The 18,397-nt window shown below is 36.3% G+C and overlaps 1 protein-coding gene across 9 annotated transcripts in view; it reads left to right on the top strand.

The window, feature by feature from the left end:
• Positions 1-11,703, top strand: part of LOC121869643 (sodium/potassium-transporting ATPase subunit alpha-like) — a 168,550-nt gene extending 156,847 nt beyond the window's left edge. For 6 of the 9 annotated variants that reach the window (XM_042371158.1, XM_042371164.1, XM_042371162.1 and 3 more), the window contains 5 exons: positions 3,194-3,288; positions 7,011-7,185; positions 8,093-8,223; positions 8,531-8,632; positions 9,308-11,703. In XM_042371158.1, the coding sequence (XP_042227092.1) occupies positions 3,194-3,288; positions 7,011-7,185; positions 8,093-8,223; positions 8,531-8,632; positions 9,308-9,428 (624 nt within the window). In that variant the 3' untranslated portion in view covers positions 9,429-11,703. Of the gene's footprint in view, positions 1-2,405; positions 2,501-3,193; positions 3,289-5,004; positions 5,100-7,010; positions 7,186-8,092; positions 8,224-8,530; positions 8,633-9,307 lie in introns of all 9 variants that reach the window. The other 3 variants (XM_042371161.1, XM_042371159.1, XM_042371160.1) reach the window with 3 other exon arrangements.
• Positions 11,704-18,397: the final 6,694 nt, after the last annotated feature.

Here is an 18,397-nt window from a genome sequence, read left to right as displayed (position 1 = left end):
CAAATATCTTTCCTATTCTATTCCATTGCTATTTTCTTTGACAACGCTGTGATCCTATAACTCCTATATGCAGAAATTTTTCTAGGAATGTGATTACTGCCACAGTGATTTTTTGCATAATATATAAGTCACCTCTGATGGTATGGAGTATGCAACATCACTCGACTATTCTGTCTCTACGCTATGTCACCAATCTTATAAAGCCTCTTGCCATGTTGATAAATTTTCAAGCATCATTCTCAACAAACTTTTTCCTCTTTTAATTCTTGTTTCCTGATTAAAGATTTCTTAAGGGTCATAATTTACCATTCTTTATTATCTTTGTTGAGCTGGTGAAATAACAAAACAGGTTTGAGAAACGAGAAACCTTGATTGTGTTTGTAGTTGATGGGACAAGGTAAACATAGCACCTGTCACGCCCATCGACCATTACTCTTCATCCTCCAACTCAAGTTACCTTCATCCTTATCTTGACAATGTGATGATTACATGACCAGCTAAGTAAATAAGTGAATATATCAATTTTTTTCATATTATAACATTCTCTTGAATCTTAGGCCCCTGGAGGTGTGATGACAGTTTTGTGATTGCTTGACATTGGTGTACTGTACTAGTTTTATCTCCATGGGCTTTTTTGCTAAGGTTCACTACACCTTTAGGGTTCTCTAGGCAAGCTGTCATGACCTGCACTTGAGTAAACTTTTACATTCCATAGAAAAGTTGATCAGCAGATACACTGAAACCAATTATTTCGTGAATAATTTTTAATTTTTACTTGTAGTGAGTAGAAGAAAAAGGTTCCTCTGCAGAATAACATTCTGGTCATTTTTTCTTACCTATTAAAAAGTAATATTCACATTTTAATGAGATATTGGTGAATCTGTTAGCATTATTAATATTGAAGTTAATTGCTTTACTTCAGTGCTTACCATGGCTGTTCTAGGATTTATTCAGATATTTGGTTTTTCACAAGTTGAACTACTGTATTGTACTCTGCATGTATTCATTATCTGAGTACAGATTCATGGTCTTACAATTGCTGTTGTCACGTATTCATCACTACAACCCCACTCACTCGGTTTAAGATATTTTTACCCCGCCACAGTTTTAAAAAGAATAGTAGTCAAGATCTTTTCACTTAGCTATTTCTGAATGTTACTGTCAGGAAGTTTAACATACAGTAATTTTTGCTAACTTTAATGTCCTCAGACATTCACCCCCAGTTAATGTATTTTGTTTGTTCATGAATAAATACAACTTCAAATTATTACCTGTAAATTCTCTAATTCTGCCTTATTCAGGAATTTTTATTTATTGTATTTTGAAGTTAATTCCTTGAAATGTAACGTCCCTAGAAGGAGGTGGCGGGGCAATAACATCAAACCAACAACCTTCCTTCCTTCTCCCAAGATTTTGTACCCGACACCTCTTGCTTCTCCTTAGTATTCCTCATTCTTCTTCATGCCTTTTATTTTACAATATCTTTTCATACTGTGTGTATGTATATATATATATATATATATATATATATATATATATATATATATATATATATATATATATATATATATATATATATATATATATATATATATATATATATATATATATATATATATATATATATATATATATATATATATATATATATATATATATATATATATATATATATATATATATATATCTATATACAGTATATAATGCTGTATTTCATGAACTTCAATGCTTTGTACTTAATTTCCCAAGCTGGTTTATTTCCCAAGCTGGTTTACTAATGTACTTTCCAATGACTGGATAATCTAAGCCATCACTACAAATATATTATACATATGGTAGTGAACATCTCATTCTCCATCAGACAAGCTCCATGATGTCCTTCTCGTCTTAAGTATTTCAGACCCGTGCATATCATATAACCCTAATGATCGAGAAAAAACTTGGCCTCTCTGTAGCGAGGCGTTCCTGTTCCTCTCCTTTTCCTTTCATCTCACACCATGACCATTATGTTCCTGTCCTGGTCCTGACACCTTGCACTATGACATCCTGCCACTGCAGTGTGTAGATGCTGCTAACTCTCAGCCTCCCAAATCGCACAACTTGGGCCGTGTTCAATAAAGGTGCAGAATTCAGGTTGCCCTGGAGAAGTTTTGGTTCGCATGTAAATTATACTAGATGTGTAAATTGATAAATTATTGTTTATCTCTTGACCACATTAAACAAGAACTCTAACTCCTTCAAACAAGTGATTACAAGGAACATCTGAACTTTGCACCTCTTGCAAGCGGTGTTTGTGTGTATTGACCTGCAATGCATGCCATAATCATCACTATAGTGTTGTGCCTCCAGAGTTCACTCATATCTGTCTTTTTTGTCTGCCTCTTGTCCTGTGCTGGTCATGACAGCTCCCAGCCATTTCCCTTGCCTATGAAGCGGCTGAATCTGATATTATGAAGCGTCAACCCCGCAATCCGTTCACCGACAAGCTTGTGAACGAGAGGTAACGTGTGCAGGTTCTCTCTCTCCCTCTCTCTCTCTATATATCTATATCTATCTCTACATTACATATACCCCTTACTAATCCTACCTTGGCTCCAACCTACCAACTTTGATACCAAAGATGAAAAAAGATAAACCTCTGCATGGGTGGTTTTTTTTTAGCAGATGCAACTACAGATCCATGCAAGCTTAGGCTGTGCTTGGTAAATTTCTACAGTGGCAACAAGTTTCAGTATTCATGTACAAGAACAAAAAGCACAGCTGGCTAGTGTACTTGAATTTTTTTTTACATGGGACATGATGCACGAATTTTGTCATTCAACTATATAGCTTGCATATATAATTATAATGCTTAAAGAAGAGTGAGTTGTGCTTCATTTTACAATCATGTCTCTTGTCATTTAATTCTATCCCAGAGACCATTGCACAAGAATTAGCACTATACCGAAATTGCTTGTTTTACGAGGGGCCTGTCACCGAACACTGATAATGCTAGCACATGCCCAACAGGACAGAGCAGAACTGATCTCTTTATTGTAATTTAGTTTTTTATTTGTCTTGCACTTGAATGAACTTTTCAGATTGTCCTGCGAGCTAAAGCATCTGTAGATAGTTTTTTATTTATTTTTTCCCCTGCGATTTTTTTTCTTTGTTTGTTGAAGGATGTTAACAAGATACTTTGGTTAATATTTAGGTGCCTGCCATTTCCCTTGCCTATGAGGAAGCTGAATCTGATATTATGAAGCGCCAGCCCCGCAATCCATTCACCGACAAGCTTGTGAACGAGAGGTAATGTTTGTGCCACTTTACCGACACCAGTTGCTCTTTACTAACTGATTAACTTCACACTTGGTTTCTCTTCCCCAGTACAGTATAATTGAAATAACAAGCTTGTTGTTTGAAGGTGAACAGTTGAAGTGAATCCTAACAAACATTGTCAAGGTGGTGGCATGAAGGAACTTAACTTTTTCTGGGGTGGTGTTTGTGTTCACAAAAGCTTTGGTGTAATATTCTATGCTTTCAAATTTTTTATGCATGATGTAATTTTAAATTCAAATTCAAATGCAAATATTTTTACACAAGAAGATTTTTGCCTAGGATAATTCATAGTGCAAAATACTGTATAATTGTTGAAATGCATGATAAAGACAGACGAGCTCCACTACAACCTGAGCTACTTACTGTGAAGAGCTCAGGATTCTCCTCTGTTGCTGGCAAGAGTAGGATGTTGAATACCTTTTCTTGTAGAGTATCTATCTTCTTTCTTTTCTCAAGGTATTTATTTACATTTTTGGACTGACTGGATAAAATTAAGTTGGTCATTTTGGAATAGAGGGTTGGGCACAGCAGCATCAATAGCTGAAGGCTTGAGGTATAACTGGCAGGCCTATGAAAGAAGTCATGACGAGGCGCCATAGACCATTATTGGTGCACACAGCAAACTTGTTATAACTAGGCAACGTCTCCTTGAGTGGGGAATGTCACCGGTGAAGCAATAGAAGTAAAACTTCAGTTAAAAAATGCTTATTGAAAGTAGAGATTGATAATTTGATAATTACTAAGGAACACATTCCATATCATTTCTTATTTAATTTTTAACACTTTTAGAGTAGTGTTGTATGGCAGAAGATCTCTTGAGACATTCTCCAAGGGTTTGTGGTTGTCTCAAGGGGGTCTTTTACCCCTCTGTTGTACTGATAGTTTTTTTTACTGATTTTTAAGTAATTATAGGTCACTAAATACTGTATATATTTTTTTGGTTTACCTTAAAATTTTACAAAATATTAGTACTGTATTGGTGTATAATTAATGTAAGCTTGTATACTGATTGCATGGTTTCTACTGAGGCAGTTTGCAGTGTGCTCTGTTGCATGATCTTGCCATTTAGCAGTACTGTATATGCAATGTAACAACCCATTCACCCTCTCCCCACAAATCCCATGGTGCTCTACTTGTCCAGGCTTAAGTGACATGTTCTGAGGAGATGATTCACTTGTAATCTTATATATGCCATGGATTTGTGTTCCAATCATGTACTGTAGACCTGCACAGTAGTGCGATTAAAACAGTCAACCAGGCAGTTTTCATATTGAGCTGCCAGTAATGCTTCTTTTCCATGGCCTGTACTACTTAGGAGGCAGTGTTTGTGTTTGTCCCTGTCTGACTACAGTCGTAGGTAGATGGCGCTTTTAGAAAGTGAAATGCAATGCAAATGGTCCATCTACATTACCACACGAGTCGGTGGTCTTTATTGGGAAGAGGTTTTTGCCAGGAGTGCTGGCCATCATGCTAGGGACATAAGGGAAAAAAAATGGGTTGCATTTTGAGCCCAGTGTGCCGCTCCTTCTTGCCCTCTACCCTTCTATGAACCACCGCAGTGTGTAGTCCACCCACATCATCGATCAGTAAGGGACAGTTGACTGTTCATCGCCACCCCATCCTCATGGACGTACTCCTGGGTGTTAGTTACGCTAATTACCCGTAAATTTTTACACGAATGCGCAGGTCCCGGCCATTTCCTTGGCCTATGAGGCTGCAGAATCAGACATAATGAAGCGGCAACCACGAGACCCGTGGCACGACAAGCTTGTGAACTACAGGTGAGCTGACACCCTGTGCAGCAGGTGTTTCCACAAATACATACTCCCTTGTTATTTTATATTGGGAATGTTTTTTTGGTGTTGCAGGTGAAGCAGACAGTGCTCACCTTGCAGAGATGTTATTGATGTTTTAGAATTTCATACTAAAGAAAAATGTTTGTCACAAGCATTTATGTTACTGAGGGAAGTGCATCAACACATAAAACTACCTATTGTTTATGTATTTCTATTCCTTTTTCATGGAATGCCCGCTCTGAACGTCCTTCTGTATTTAATTGCAGCTAATCGGTGTTACAAACTTATGTGTTACACGAGAGCGAATTCATCAAAGAAATGCACGAGCACACGTCATTTAGAAATAGTTTCTGGGGGAGTTCAAATGTGTAACCCACCGTTGTCATTTGTTGTCTTACACTTGTGCTGTGCCCAACCAGGTATGGGGTATGTTTAATCCTAAACTATTGTCATATGATTATTCAGTTGATGGATCATTAATGGCCCTCCCCTGAAGGATCATCATACATGTGTTAGTATTTTCTCTGCTGTGTCTATACAGGAGTTCCTCGTGCATCATGTCTACAAGTTGACTGGGATCAATGTCTTGCAGTGGATTTCTGTTTGCACTGCACACATACCCTTGTATAAGTATTTGACTGAAGGCACCATATACTCTCCAAACCTCAGACAGCCCCCAAAAATATATATTTGTATAATGTTCCAAACCTCTGTACAAATTTTTGTTAACCCTATGCATGAGTCTTCGCGTGCATGATTTGTCTCTTGTGAGGGAAAATTACATATAACCACGTCTGAAGGTGAGCTGTGATATCGGCTTTTCAAAACTGGTAAGAGCTGTTCTTTACAAAGAGAAGTTTTAGATATTGAGCTTTGATTCCTGTAGACTTCCCATTTTCTTCATTAAGAGTAACTTGAAGATTTCGGTACAAATGCTACCGATTTCATTGCTGTAGATAGCTTAGTTAATTACCATTGCAATGATTATTTAGAAATATTTTATATATGCTTGTGCATTACTATTTTGACTAGAGAGGGAGAGGTTGTTGAAGAAACAGTACAGTACTATCACCAGTATCATTTATTGCAAAATGGATGAATTAAAAGTATCTTTCAAAGTTCTTAATTATGTTAATGAAAGTTTCAAAGTTTGACACAATAAACATATGTACTAAATATCCTAAATTTGTCTATTGAAAAAACCTCAACCATGTAGTTTTGAGAATTTGTGCACAATACATTCAATAAAGTTGAGGTACTGTTTTGTGTGGTGCCATGTGTCAAGAATATATTTATTGTAAAATAACTAATGCACTACAAAATGTCTTGACTTAGATTATTTTAAACGATTCATTTATTGCAAAATATTTTAACTGGAAATATCCTTCAGTTTTATGGCTTTATGAATTGTAAAATATTCTAAATGGAACTTAGTGCTTAAACATGAATCCTCAAAAATTAATTTAAAATATGAAAATTATTTAAATTTACCACAATATAATCTAAGAGGGCAATTTTCACATTCAGTACAGTATGTGTTATCTCCAGATGAAGATACTGACTTATTTTGCACCAAAGATCTGGTTGATATTATAATTTGCACACACATCATTACTATGAATGCTCTTATAGTTTCCTAGGCCAAACAGTAGTGTATATTAATGATCTATCACTTTATGTTATAATGAGCAGTATTTATCTTTTATACATAAATTGAGTGAAAATTTTCAATAAAAAGTTTACTATAGAAATACTTTTTGTTCAAATGTAAGTTAATTGGTTTTGTAACTAAGAATCTGAAATTTTGAATCATTTTTTTTGTAAATTGAGTTTGTAAAGAGAAGTATAACTTGTGTACTTAACCAAAGCTAATATATTGTATCCACCACACAACAGGCTCATCTCTATGGCCTATGGTCAGATTGGTATGATTCAGGCCTTGGCAGGATTCTTTGTGTACTTTGTGATCATGGCAGAGAATGGCTTCCTCCCTCCCAAACTCTTTGGTATCCGTGAGAAGTGGGACTCCAAGGCCATCAATGATCTGGAGGACCACTATGGCCAGGAATGGGTTAGTACAGCACAGTATTTCACCTTGAGTAAACATTTTTCCTTTAATTCTGAATGATAGGTACAGTATTTATGTGCATTACGTGTCTCAAAAAATATTTGTCCACACCTATGTGAAACATTGAGACCAAGGATGATAAATATTGGGACATTCATTTATTTTTGTACAGTGCAGTATATAGTTTAAAATAAGTACAGTGTATTGCAATGTGTATTTATTTCAGCATAATTTATGTAATGTTTGGTTACCAAATGTAATAGGATCAGTATGCCACAGAGCCACACAACATTTTGGGAAGTCATCCAACCCATCCTTGCAGATACTTTTTTTTACATACTGTACAGTGATAAACTTTTTTCTCCAAACTCTCACCAAAGTGCTTCAGTAATATTTTAGCTGTCCATCACTCAACAACTGGACTATAACAATTATCTTCATAGTTTCATTGCCAGGGATGTTGGCCTTTCATAGAATTAAATAAGCTTGAATTAGTTTGTAATGTAACTATAAAAGCCCAACTATTTGTGCCATCATTCATCATCTAATATGTCTGTGGTGTTGCTAAAAGCGTTTCATTTATTTCCATGAACTTGGTCACAGTTACATTCCTTGTAAAAGCATTTCACAGTATATAAAAACTATTTCGCAGATCTTTGTCAGTCCGTTTTTGTAATCCACATTTTACTGAGTTATCATAAGTCATATACAGTAGATGTACCCTGCAGGAATACTTCACCCTCCCTGAATAAGTACTGTAGTTCCTTGGTGAAGCCCGGGAGAGTGTGTCATGTTTATCTGGGAAGCTTTTATCATCTAGCATTGGAAAGCGCTTATCCTAGGTACTTAACAAAACGCAGTTTGGTGTAAATGTTATCGTAAACACTGCCCTTCAACCTATTTACCACAGACATACTACGACCGCAAGGTTCTTGAGTACACATGCCATACTGCTTTCTTCGTCTCCATCGTGATTGTGCAATGGGCAGATTTGATCGTCTGCAAGACCCGACGTAACTCCATCGTTCACCAGGGCATGAAGTAAGTTTACTAAGACAATCGGCTTTATATGCTTTATCTGTCTTGCACATGATATTTGTACAGAATGTTTGTATTTATGCATATTCAGTTACATGTCTCTTCAGTAGAGATCACAAGTGGGCTGCATTCTATTTATATTATGCTTGTTGATTTTAGTCTCATTAGGTAAAGGTTACTTTGTCCCAAACAAAAGGAAAATGTTTTTGTCAGATTTACAACAAGCTTGGAAACATGACACCTTCAATGTTTGTGTAGTTTAATAAACATTTTGTCCCTATACAGTATTAATTAATGTGGTGTCTTACAGGAACATGGTGCTGAACTTTGGATTGTGTTTCGAAACTACACTGGCTGCCTTCCTCTCATACACCCCAGGAATGGACAAGGGTCTTCGTATGTACCCCCTGAAGTAAGTACAGTACAACTCATACAGATCCCTCGGGGAAATGTGTCTACCCTGTATCCCTTGAGTAAGGATAACTTGTATTCATAAATGACTTTTGTAAGATATGCAGTTGACACTTGTGTGAAGCAAACCATTATTTGATCACTTGTTGGATTATTCTATGCATATTTAAGAAAATAATTGTTCTTAAATGAATGAATTACCACATACATTGTTTCCTTCTTAAATGGCACTTTATGAATTCAAAGAAAAGTACAGTACTGTACAGTAAGTGGTGCATTGGTGATACTTCCACAGATTTCAGTAGTTGTTTCCCTAGTTGAGGAGGAAAGATTAAGTAAGAAAACTTCAGTTGTTATCCAAAGCACCATAATTAATATAGGTTTATTTACATACTCACACTTGAATATTGAATTTTATAACAATTATTGTGATCTTTTTGGGCTGCTACAAAGTAATTTATTTTTATTTTTTCTGAAATGAACACAGCCGAGTGATATACACAGTAATTGGGTAACAGTCGGAAAATGCACGGATTTGTGGACAACCGGATGTCTGAAACACAAATTTGCAGGGTCAGGGTGTAGTTTTAGCATTTGTTTAGGGTTTACAGTTAAAGAAATGAGAATGTAAGAAATCAATGGTTGATCCTCAAGTAATTAATGATAATTTTTGCAGGTTCTACTGGTGGCTGCCAGCCCTTCCCTTCTCCTTACTCATCTTTGTTTATGACGAGTGTCGCCGATTCATCCTGCGTAGGAACCCCGGAGGTTGGATGGAAATGGAGACTTATTATTAAGGCGTTTTTACAGAGCACAAGAATGGCCATCATCATCAGCAGCCTCCCCACAGCCAGCACTTGTGTCGCTATACTCGTGTTTCTCTGATGCCCAATAATGGAAATTTATTTAATATCCCAATGAGAAAATTTGTAGTTGAGCCTGAGAATATATAGTAAAGGAGAGTGTTGGTGGCTCTGTAATGTGCTCTCCCATATGATTCCATATTTCTTTGTTACTTACTGAGAATTTTAATGTCATTATGGTTGTTTCTAATTTTCCCCCATTGTTATATATAAGATTTTTAGTAAGTAACAATGAGATATTTGTACAGAATCCTGGTGAAGGATATAATAAAGACAAAACAGTGACACTTCAAGAATGCACCAGAACTTGAACTGAGGTTTACGCAGCCTCGGACTCCCGCTCCAGGCTGCAGGTGTCAGAAAGCAGGGAGTCTCATAAGAATTTAGAAAACTAGTGATAAAAAGATATTTAAGATATTTAAAAAAGATTTTAATTATAGTATATATTATAGTATATATATATATATATAGTACATGTGTAATATATATATATATATATATAATATACAAATGTATATATTTATATATTATAATAACATACATATACATAAGAGATATACACATATATTTAATACCTATTCAGTGGCTCAAGAGATAGTTATCTAATAATGCCTGTTAAGGTTTTTGGAAGGGGAACCTTGCTTTCTGACACAAGTAGCCCTGGCGAAGTTTGTCTCATCTGTTAAATTTTGTGTAAATTTTAGTGCACATGAGTAGAAGTGTGATGGCTACAGAACTGCAGCCAAAATCAAGTGTAAAAAATATTGTGTAGATAGTCTGTAGACAGCCCCAATCTTCATGAAACGACCTAGTTTGCAAGACTGTTTTCATATTGATCATAATCATTATTCGGAGTCGAGTTGTTACAGCTGTACTGCTCAAACCTTATCCCACGTTCGTTGGTTAATGTTTTAATGCTTAGGTTTATTTTATGTTCTCCCTCGATGGATATGTATTAACATTTTTGCATATGTGCAGTAAAATCTGAAAGATAATACATTTTAACCTACAAAGTAAATGTGTAATTTAATTTGATCCCTTTACATAGTAATGCCTTATAATCTGCTCTAAACTCTGCTTCGGTTCTTGAAATTTCTCAAAAAGTGACACATTGGGTCCGTAACATTCCACACTAAAGTACCAGCTTTGCACACTGAATTTGCTTTTTCTCTCCTTTTTTTATTAGAAGCCGGTCATTGGTAGAGGTAGGGTTTTTCATCTAGCTCCTAGGTATGCAAAAAAAAAATTCCTAGCTCCAAACCTTATGCTTTGTACCTTGAGAGTGAAGCCCGTTTAGAAAGTGCGCATGAAGTAGGACGAATGCATGACTACAGTGTAATAAAATACTGGTTATTTTCCTTCATTGTTATCCCAAGAGCATTCATCATAACAAAATTGAGCCTTCTACCTCTGTAGTTCCTGCTCAGCTTCTACCAAGTCATGTTGAAGCTTAGTTTTTGGTGTAAACACATATTTAGTTTGTGGATAGATGAATTAAGAGTGGTTGAAATGCCTGGTTGTCTGTTTAACCATTCAGAATGAATCTCAGTGGCAACAAAACTGATTTATGTTTACCACAAAAACTGTGCTGAATCTAGCTGCCAGGTGTAGGATCTTGTTGTTTTAGAGTTTAAATTATTTGATCATACTGTATGTGAACGGTTGATGGAGGTCTTGTTGTCGAGGAGACTTGTGACAAGCAAGGAACCATTGCCTCTGCGTGACCTGCAGCAAACACTGTGGTTCAGTGTGGTAGCCAAATACAGTGTGATGTCGTGCTTGTCATCCTTCCAAGCTTCGTACTAAAGCAACTAGCTGTGGGTCGGCCTTTGTACATAGGAGATAAAGATATCATAATAATTAATGGTAAGAGTAATATTAAATATCAAGGCAAATATATCTTGTTATAAAGCAGCACTAATGTCACTTAGACTCTTAATTTTTCTTAGAGGCAGGGGAGGAGCTTACATGCTCTGTTAGTACGACTCAAACTATCCGGGCACCATCTAGTGCTCATACCACCCAGAGACATTAAGGGAATGTCTCTTTGTGCCAGAGTGTTAAGTTACCTGTTGATTCCCTGCCTCAGTTTCCATGTTAATAAAGGGAAAATTTTGAAAACTGGTCACAACATTATCATTTATTTTAAAAGTTCAAGATTTTGGATCTACTCCAAGTGCTGGATTCAACAATAAAGTGTTTGAAAATTTTTACCGTTTTCTTACACCTGCCAGCAACAGGAAATTATCATAGATATGTGTTCTGTACTTGTCATTCCAGACTCTGTTATAGGAGATATACTAGACCGGACACTAACGTGGTGAAGCCATAATTTGTCTAGAAAATAACAATAAATGTTCCTGGGAATTAGTAGTATCATGATATATATTACCTAGCATTTACTACCAAGATCTGAATGCCAGAAAAAACTATATATAGACAATGTTCCTTCTGTCACAGCCATTGCCTTTGCCTACAACTGTTTCATTAACTAAAAGTATTTCACATCTATCCAATTTACTGTACTTGCTGATAAATATCCATTTCACCAAAAGCTTCATTGATGACATAACCTAACCATTTCTCGCTCCATCTATACTTAACAACTCGACTTCCAGACGTATGCATGTATTCATACCAAATTTGCCATCTTTCTGTTGAAGCTGGTAATAGTCATGCACATGTGAAACACTAAACATGCATATCTTGGCTCTTCAAAAAATGAATACACTGTTTAATAGTAAGTCAGCAGGTCACAAATGTTTATCTAAGGCAAAACAATGATATAATCAGAAATGCCTCTAAATATACTTCATTTCCACCAAAATAATCTTTTTAACTGTATTATAATTTGAAAAGGAGTCGAGTGGCAAATAACCAGTAGATATATAGATGATTACTAAATTTAATTCAGGTACAGTATATCTATCAATAATGCAATGTTACCATATGTAATGAACCTATTTACAACCCATGAAGCCTTCCTAAAGTTATGGAAGGGAAACATTTCATAAAAACAGACTGGTAACATTAAATGCTCCTTGACTGAAAATGATGGGATTAAAAAAACTGCCATATTTTCTTTTTCGTTAGCAGTTGAAGAAAACTGCTCGTGGAGGGAAGATTCAAGTGGTGTGGAGACGGAAAAGAGGATTAAAGTAAGGGACTGGGTAAGCCTCGTACTCCTTAACGTCCTTCATGTCGTCCACCTGAAATCTGGTTGACTTGGTGGTGTGGTGATATCTCATCTAAAGGATAAAGGCAGGTTGTTCGTCTCCAACATTGGACACAACTAATCTGAGCAGCTAAACGATCAAGAGTGTTCAAGGTACCGTGGGGAGAGTAGTAGTCAACAGCCAGACAGAGTATTGAATGTTTGGAGGAGCCGAGCTGGTGTCCAACGATGACATCACAGGAAGTCTCGTCGATATAGCAAACGTATGCGTGGCCGAGGTGGTGTATTGGGGTCATCTCCCCCTGGCATGCAGAAGTCATTCGCTTTGCCGCACTCACTAAACATTTTTTGGGCCTGGGTGGATTTTGGTACTCTAAGGCAGTGATTCTCAAACTGGGGTCCGCGAAATAATGCGTTTAACGTTTGTGAGAGTTTGGCGATTACAATTCACAGGATGTTTTGGATTTGGGTTGAAATGAACAAATGCTTTGGACTATGATTTATTCTTTGATTATCGCCAATATTTGTATGCGTCATGGTATATAAGGGGGCCTAAGGAGATAGGAAAGTGAATGAATGCTAGAGACGCAAGATTCGTGTGCACATTTGGCACCGTCGGTGAGATCTGGCACAGGTGTAGACTGCCTGCCTCCTCAACGACTCCACGTCACCAGTCGCCCTGTGTGGTTCATGGTGTAGGGTGTGACTTTGACCATCACAGTGATTTAATTTACTATTACCAATGTTGTGATAGTTTTGAACCATGCCTTGTGTTGCTGGCGAAGGTGAGGGGAGGGAAAATGTACAAAGTACAAGATTGCACCATGTGGTGATAGTGTGGTGCCTCTTGAGGCCTCTCCCAGTGTCCCTGGCTCTTCTAGTGCAAATGATAGTTTGTCTGGCCCTTCAACAAGCAGTCCTAGTGGGAAAGGACCTGCCCGGCATGTCGTTGTGGCTGAAAGGAATTACCCAAAGGAAAAATAGAAAAGTGATGCACATAAGGTATCAGCCATTACAGCGTGGCTTACCTCGTGACAGCTCATCTCTCCCACAACTGCACACTACCCGTACTCCCACCAAACCTAGATTTAACCTTGTTCAAGATAAGTACGGCACAGGAGGGGTCGGGGGGAGAAGAAACATCAACAAGTGCTTCAACATCTAACAGCATGTAAGTACGGAAATAATATATTATATATTTGGTAAATTTCCATTTCCAGCCAATACGTCACTCGAGTTGGGCATTGTGTTTTTCCGATGTTTTTTGTTTTATTATATTGTTATATTTATTTTTGTCGTAAATCAATCGTTTTACTACCAAAAAAGGTATTTCCAACAAAAATCAACATAAACGAATAAAAACGTAAAAGAACCCATCGGAAAAACACGTTGCCCAACCGCCCCCTCCCCAAAAAATCTAACATAACATAACCTAGAATGAACACCTTGGTATTGCTGCATTTTCAACCAATATGCAGTTTCAGGTTTTATACTTAAAAAAAAATAATAGATCTTGTTGAAAGAGTTATCTTCTGAACCCTACTTTTGCTGTCGCAGTTTAATAATAGCGACACATTGCTCAACTCGTAGCCATATTGGTTGAGACTGCAATAATACCATATATTTTAAGAAACTTGCTCACTACAACTGTTTTAAGAATACCATTTGACTATCAAAAATTAATTTAGGTATCCCATAATTTTTGACGTATTTTTTTATTATGGGTGTAGAAAATGGTGTTGCTATATGGGTAACTTATTTTTATATTTATTGCTAATTAACCTATGCAAATCCTTAATTTTTATTTATTATTATTTTCGTTATATTTAATGCTCTTATTTGTGCTTCACGTGGTCCTTTTACTTATCTACTAATTGCATCTCTCTCTCTCTCTCTCTCTCTCTCTCTCTCTTATGTTTTTAAATTCCACTCTAATTTATTTATTTATATATATATATATATATATATATATATATATATATATATATATATATATATATATATATATATATATATATATATATATATGTGTGTGTGTGTGTGTGTGTGTATGTATAAATAAAAAAATAAACAAAATAATAATAAAAAATAAATAAAAAATAAAAAATAATAAAATTAATAAATATTGAAGTGATAACCGTGGCAACATGTTCTTATTACCACCAGGCTATTGTACTATTCCAGATGATACTAAATGTTACATAATACTTCCTTGAGATAAATGTATAGTATATATCAGGTGCAGCTCAGGTTCTCAACTGGCTCAGCCATGTTAATATTGTTCTTATTATTCACTCTGTATCTGCGTTTTTCTGGCTAAATAAACTGTTTCAATTTAATTATCTCTTCTCTCTCTCTCTCATTACTGCCTTAGCTGGGAATCAGGAGAGAGGATGGAGGGGGGGGGGGTAACAGAGTTACCTTCTATTCAAATTGGTCGCTATACACCTAGCTGTGACCATCAGTGTCACAGATCAGGCTAATTTCCTACATCTGTTTTTATGATCTAATCAGAGATTGAGTTTGTCAGGAAAGAGGTGAAATTGAGTTACATACGCACAAACAACTCTACTTGCCAGAAACCACAGACCACAGCCCAGGAGGAACAGCCGTTAGGTCTTGGAGATTTTGAGTTTGACAGAATCTTTTCAGTAGATTAACGACTCTAAAATAGACAACTGACACTAACTAAACTACACACATCAGATTCCCTGATGTCGGGGCAACAAAATAATATAACTTCAGTAACGATCGGAAACTCATGGCTATCCCCACTGACGACATAAAGATATGCCATTCAGTCTGACAAACTCGACACCCACTTGACAAGTTTTACTAACAATAAGGACAGTTGAAGCTTTCAACACCACTCACAATGTATCTTGAATGTTCCAACTGTAAACAGACATTTTTTTTTAAGGGGATTAGCCCACCTGGGCACAGGTCACTGACCCACATCGGGGCCTGGGGGGCGAAAATTTAATAATAATAATAATAGTAATTCATAGTAAATAAAATTTATAATAAAAAGTAAAATAAAATAATAATGACAATAATAATAATAACACTGTAATAATGATAATAAAGAAAAAATAATAATCAATAGTTAGAAACGCTATATGTCAGTATGTTGTGTTGTCAATAGTAAGAGAAACAATTGAGACCCAGCAATTGTGTGTAAATGAGGCAGAAAGGCAGATCAGCAACCTGGGACTTGGTCACAATATTCGTGATGCCATATAGGTTGCCTCACTAATTGCATCCTCCGTTGCAATTTCAAATTCTGTCATTACTAAGGAATAATGAAGTCTCGGGTGCACTCTAAGATTGAGAGATAACGGAGGACTCAGGCGTCCTGAAGTAATGAGAAAACGGCCCCCTTCCGACGGGGGACTCAAATGAAGGCCTAGCTGCATGTTTTTGGGCTATTGAGCGTAATATGAATCGTCTGATTTTACGTTAACTGACGTGTATGACCGTGGTCATTACACAGGGTGGTCCATAAGTATAGCGGTTTAAGGACAGGATGGTCCAGAAGTGTAGTGATTTAGGTACAGGGTGGTCCAGCGGTATAGTGATTATCTTTTACAGGTTAGGTAACGTTTTACTATACAAATCGAATATTTGTTCTGACCTTTAGATTTCAAGATTACACACCGGAGAGGAGGGCGGTTAGGTTATAATAATAATTATGTACCATCAGTGTTGCTATATAACCACAGTTACAGTGTACTGTGTCTGTCATTAATCTCGTTCATACATCTGGTTGAACGCGTGTAGAGATGCTTGGACAGTATTTAAGGCATCTGTACTTGGAAGTCATAGCGGTAACTATTAAAAAATCTTTAATATCGTAATGTTGGTCATAGCTGAAGGTGTTCGGACAGGTATGACTTCGTTGTCAAACAGTAACATTAATATTGCGGGTATAAAACTATACTATTAAATATAAAAATAGAATTTTCTTACGAATATATTTTTGTCTTAATAGATATTAAATACTGTACATATAAGTAATCCAGGTTGTGGATATAAAAGGATGAAGAATATGTTTGACTAGCTGCGAGGGTTGGGACAGGGAACCAAAATGGCGGATGTTTGAGGTGAACGCTTCGGCTTGACAGTCCAGGAAATAACCTCCTGAGCCGTCGGTAAGACATTTATTAAGAATATTATTATCAGATATATAACGTTAATAATAACAAGTAGTTGTTGGTATATTATTAACCAGAGCTCAAGTGTAATTAATGGTTAATTTAGTCTTGTGTTGGGTCGCCAGGCACAGATGATGACATCGTATCTTTTATATCAAAATTCATGATAAGTAAAAGCCATATATCTGTTGTCCAATATTACATTATAAGGTAGAGATTCATTGGTAAATTATTATTTTCAGATAACAGGGGAATGAGGAATTTATCTTCGCGGTCGACAGTTAGACAAGCCTAAGACGTTTCTCTGTGGCGTCATAATTTTATAAAAAATCTTTTTGTGAGGGAAACGTCGTTGAAGAGAAGGCGTCTTAGGATTCTCTAAATTATTGATTGCAAATATAAAATTCCTTAGAATCCCCTGTTTCTCAAAATGCCGCCCTTACCGTGTTGTGTTCAATACCATATCACAAGTTATCTATGCTTGTGTAGGAATACATTGACTAGTTGGCAAGACGTGAAAGTGTTCTACAGAACTGACAGTGAAGAAGAAATACTGTACACTGTGTTTCACTGCAACAATCAATCGTACTCTCACGTGCCACTTCAAGATAGTTGCTTTCATTGGTAGCAGATATCAAAGTTAATTCTTTTCCTGCCCCAGCTAGGAAGTTAGGTAAGGTTGGTTAGGTTAGGTTTTATATATTGTTGCATCATTTAAACCGCAAACGGTTGCCATTTTTTCAAGATGACGGCAAAAGCTCACCATGAATGAGTCAGGATGTTTAGTATGCTGTTTAGGAACGTATTCTGACTTCAGTACTTCTACCAAGTATTATTTCGTTATGAATTATTTCAACATTTTGCATAAAAATTGTCTAATTTCCCTGGACTAATACCTACTATAAAAATCTGGTGCTGCTGTAGTGTGCAGTCTACAAAGATATATCTAGTCTAACCTAACCTAACTTAACCTTAATATCTTGTAGACCAACTCTATAGTAGCTCACAAAGACTTAGGTACCTTATTTTACCAATGCCAAAGGAAAAAATTTGTTATTTTTGTAATTTGATGTTTTGTCAGTGAGCCAATTCTTATTTTCAGTGTTTAGGTCACAAGGGGAGCTTGAATACATCTACATAAAATGCTTGCACTGGGGTTGTACCGATAACAAAATATTTGCGCCAACATTCAAAAAATTTTGGCAGAATATTTTTGGTAAAAATTAAATTTTGTTGTGTACAAAGCACAAAGACATTTGGTTTAAGTGTCATATGAATAGATTTTCATTGTGCCAAATAACTGGTGGTTATTCAGCCAAATATTGGGCAAATAACCAGTGGTTATTCAGCCTGGTACTGGTCAAATAAGCCCAGCCTATAATATAATAAGTTTTGTGTATTATAAAGCTGTTGGTTATATTTCCAGGAAGTTACAAGGACTAACAACACTGCTGACGTATATGATGCCACTGATGAAACGCTGCTGACCTGAGGAACAGTACTACAGTATATGATGCCACTGATGAAACACTGCTGACCTGAGGAACAGTACTACAGTATATGATGCCACTGAT

This window comes from Homarus americanus, unplaced genomic scaffold, assembly GCF_018991925.1.
Source record: "Homarus americanus isolate GMGI-L3 unplaced genomic scaffold, GMGI_Hamer_2.0 scaffold23578, whole genome shotgun sequence".
Classification (NCBI taxonomy): Eukaryota; Metazoa; Arthropoda; class Malacostraca; order Decapoda; family Nephropidae; genus Homarus; species Homarus americanus.
The sequence above is the reverse complement of the archived record's forward strand: the minus strand, read 5'-3'. Positions and strand labels throughout refer to the sequence as shown.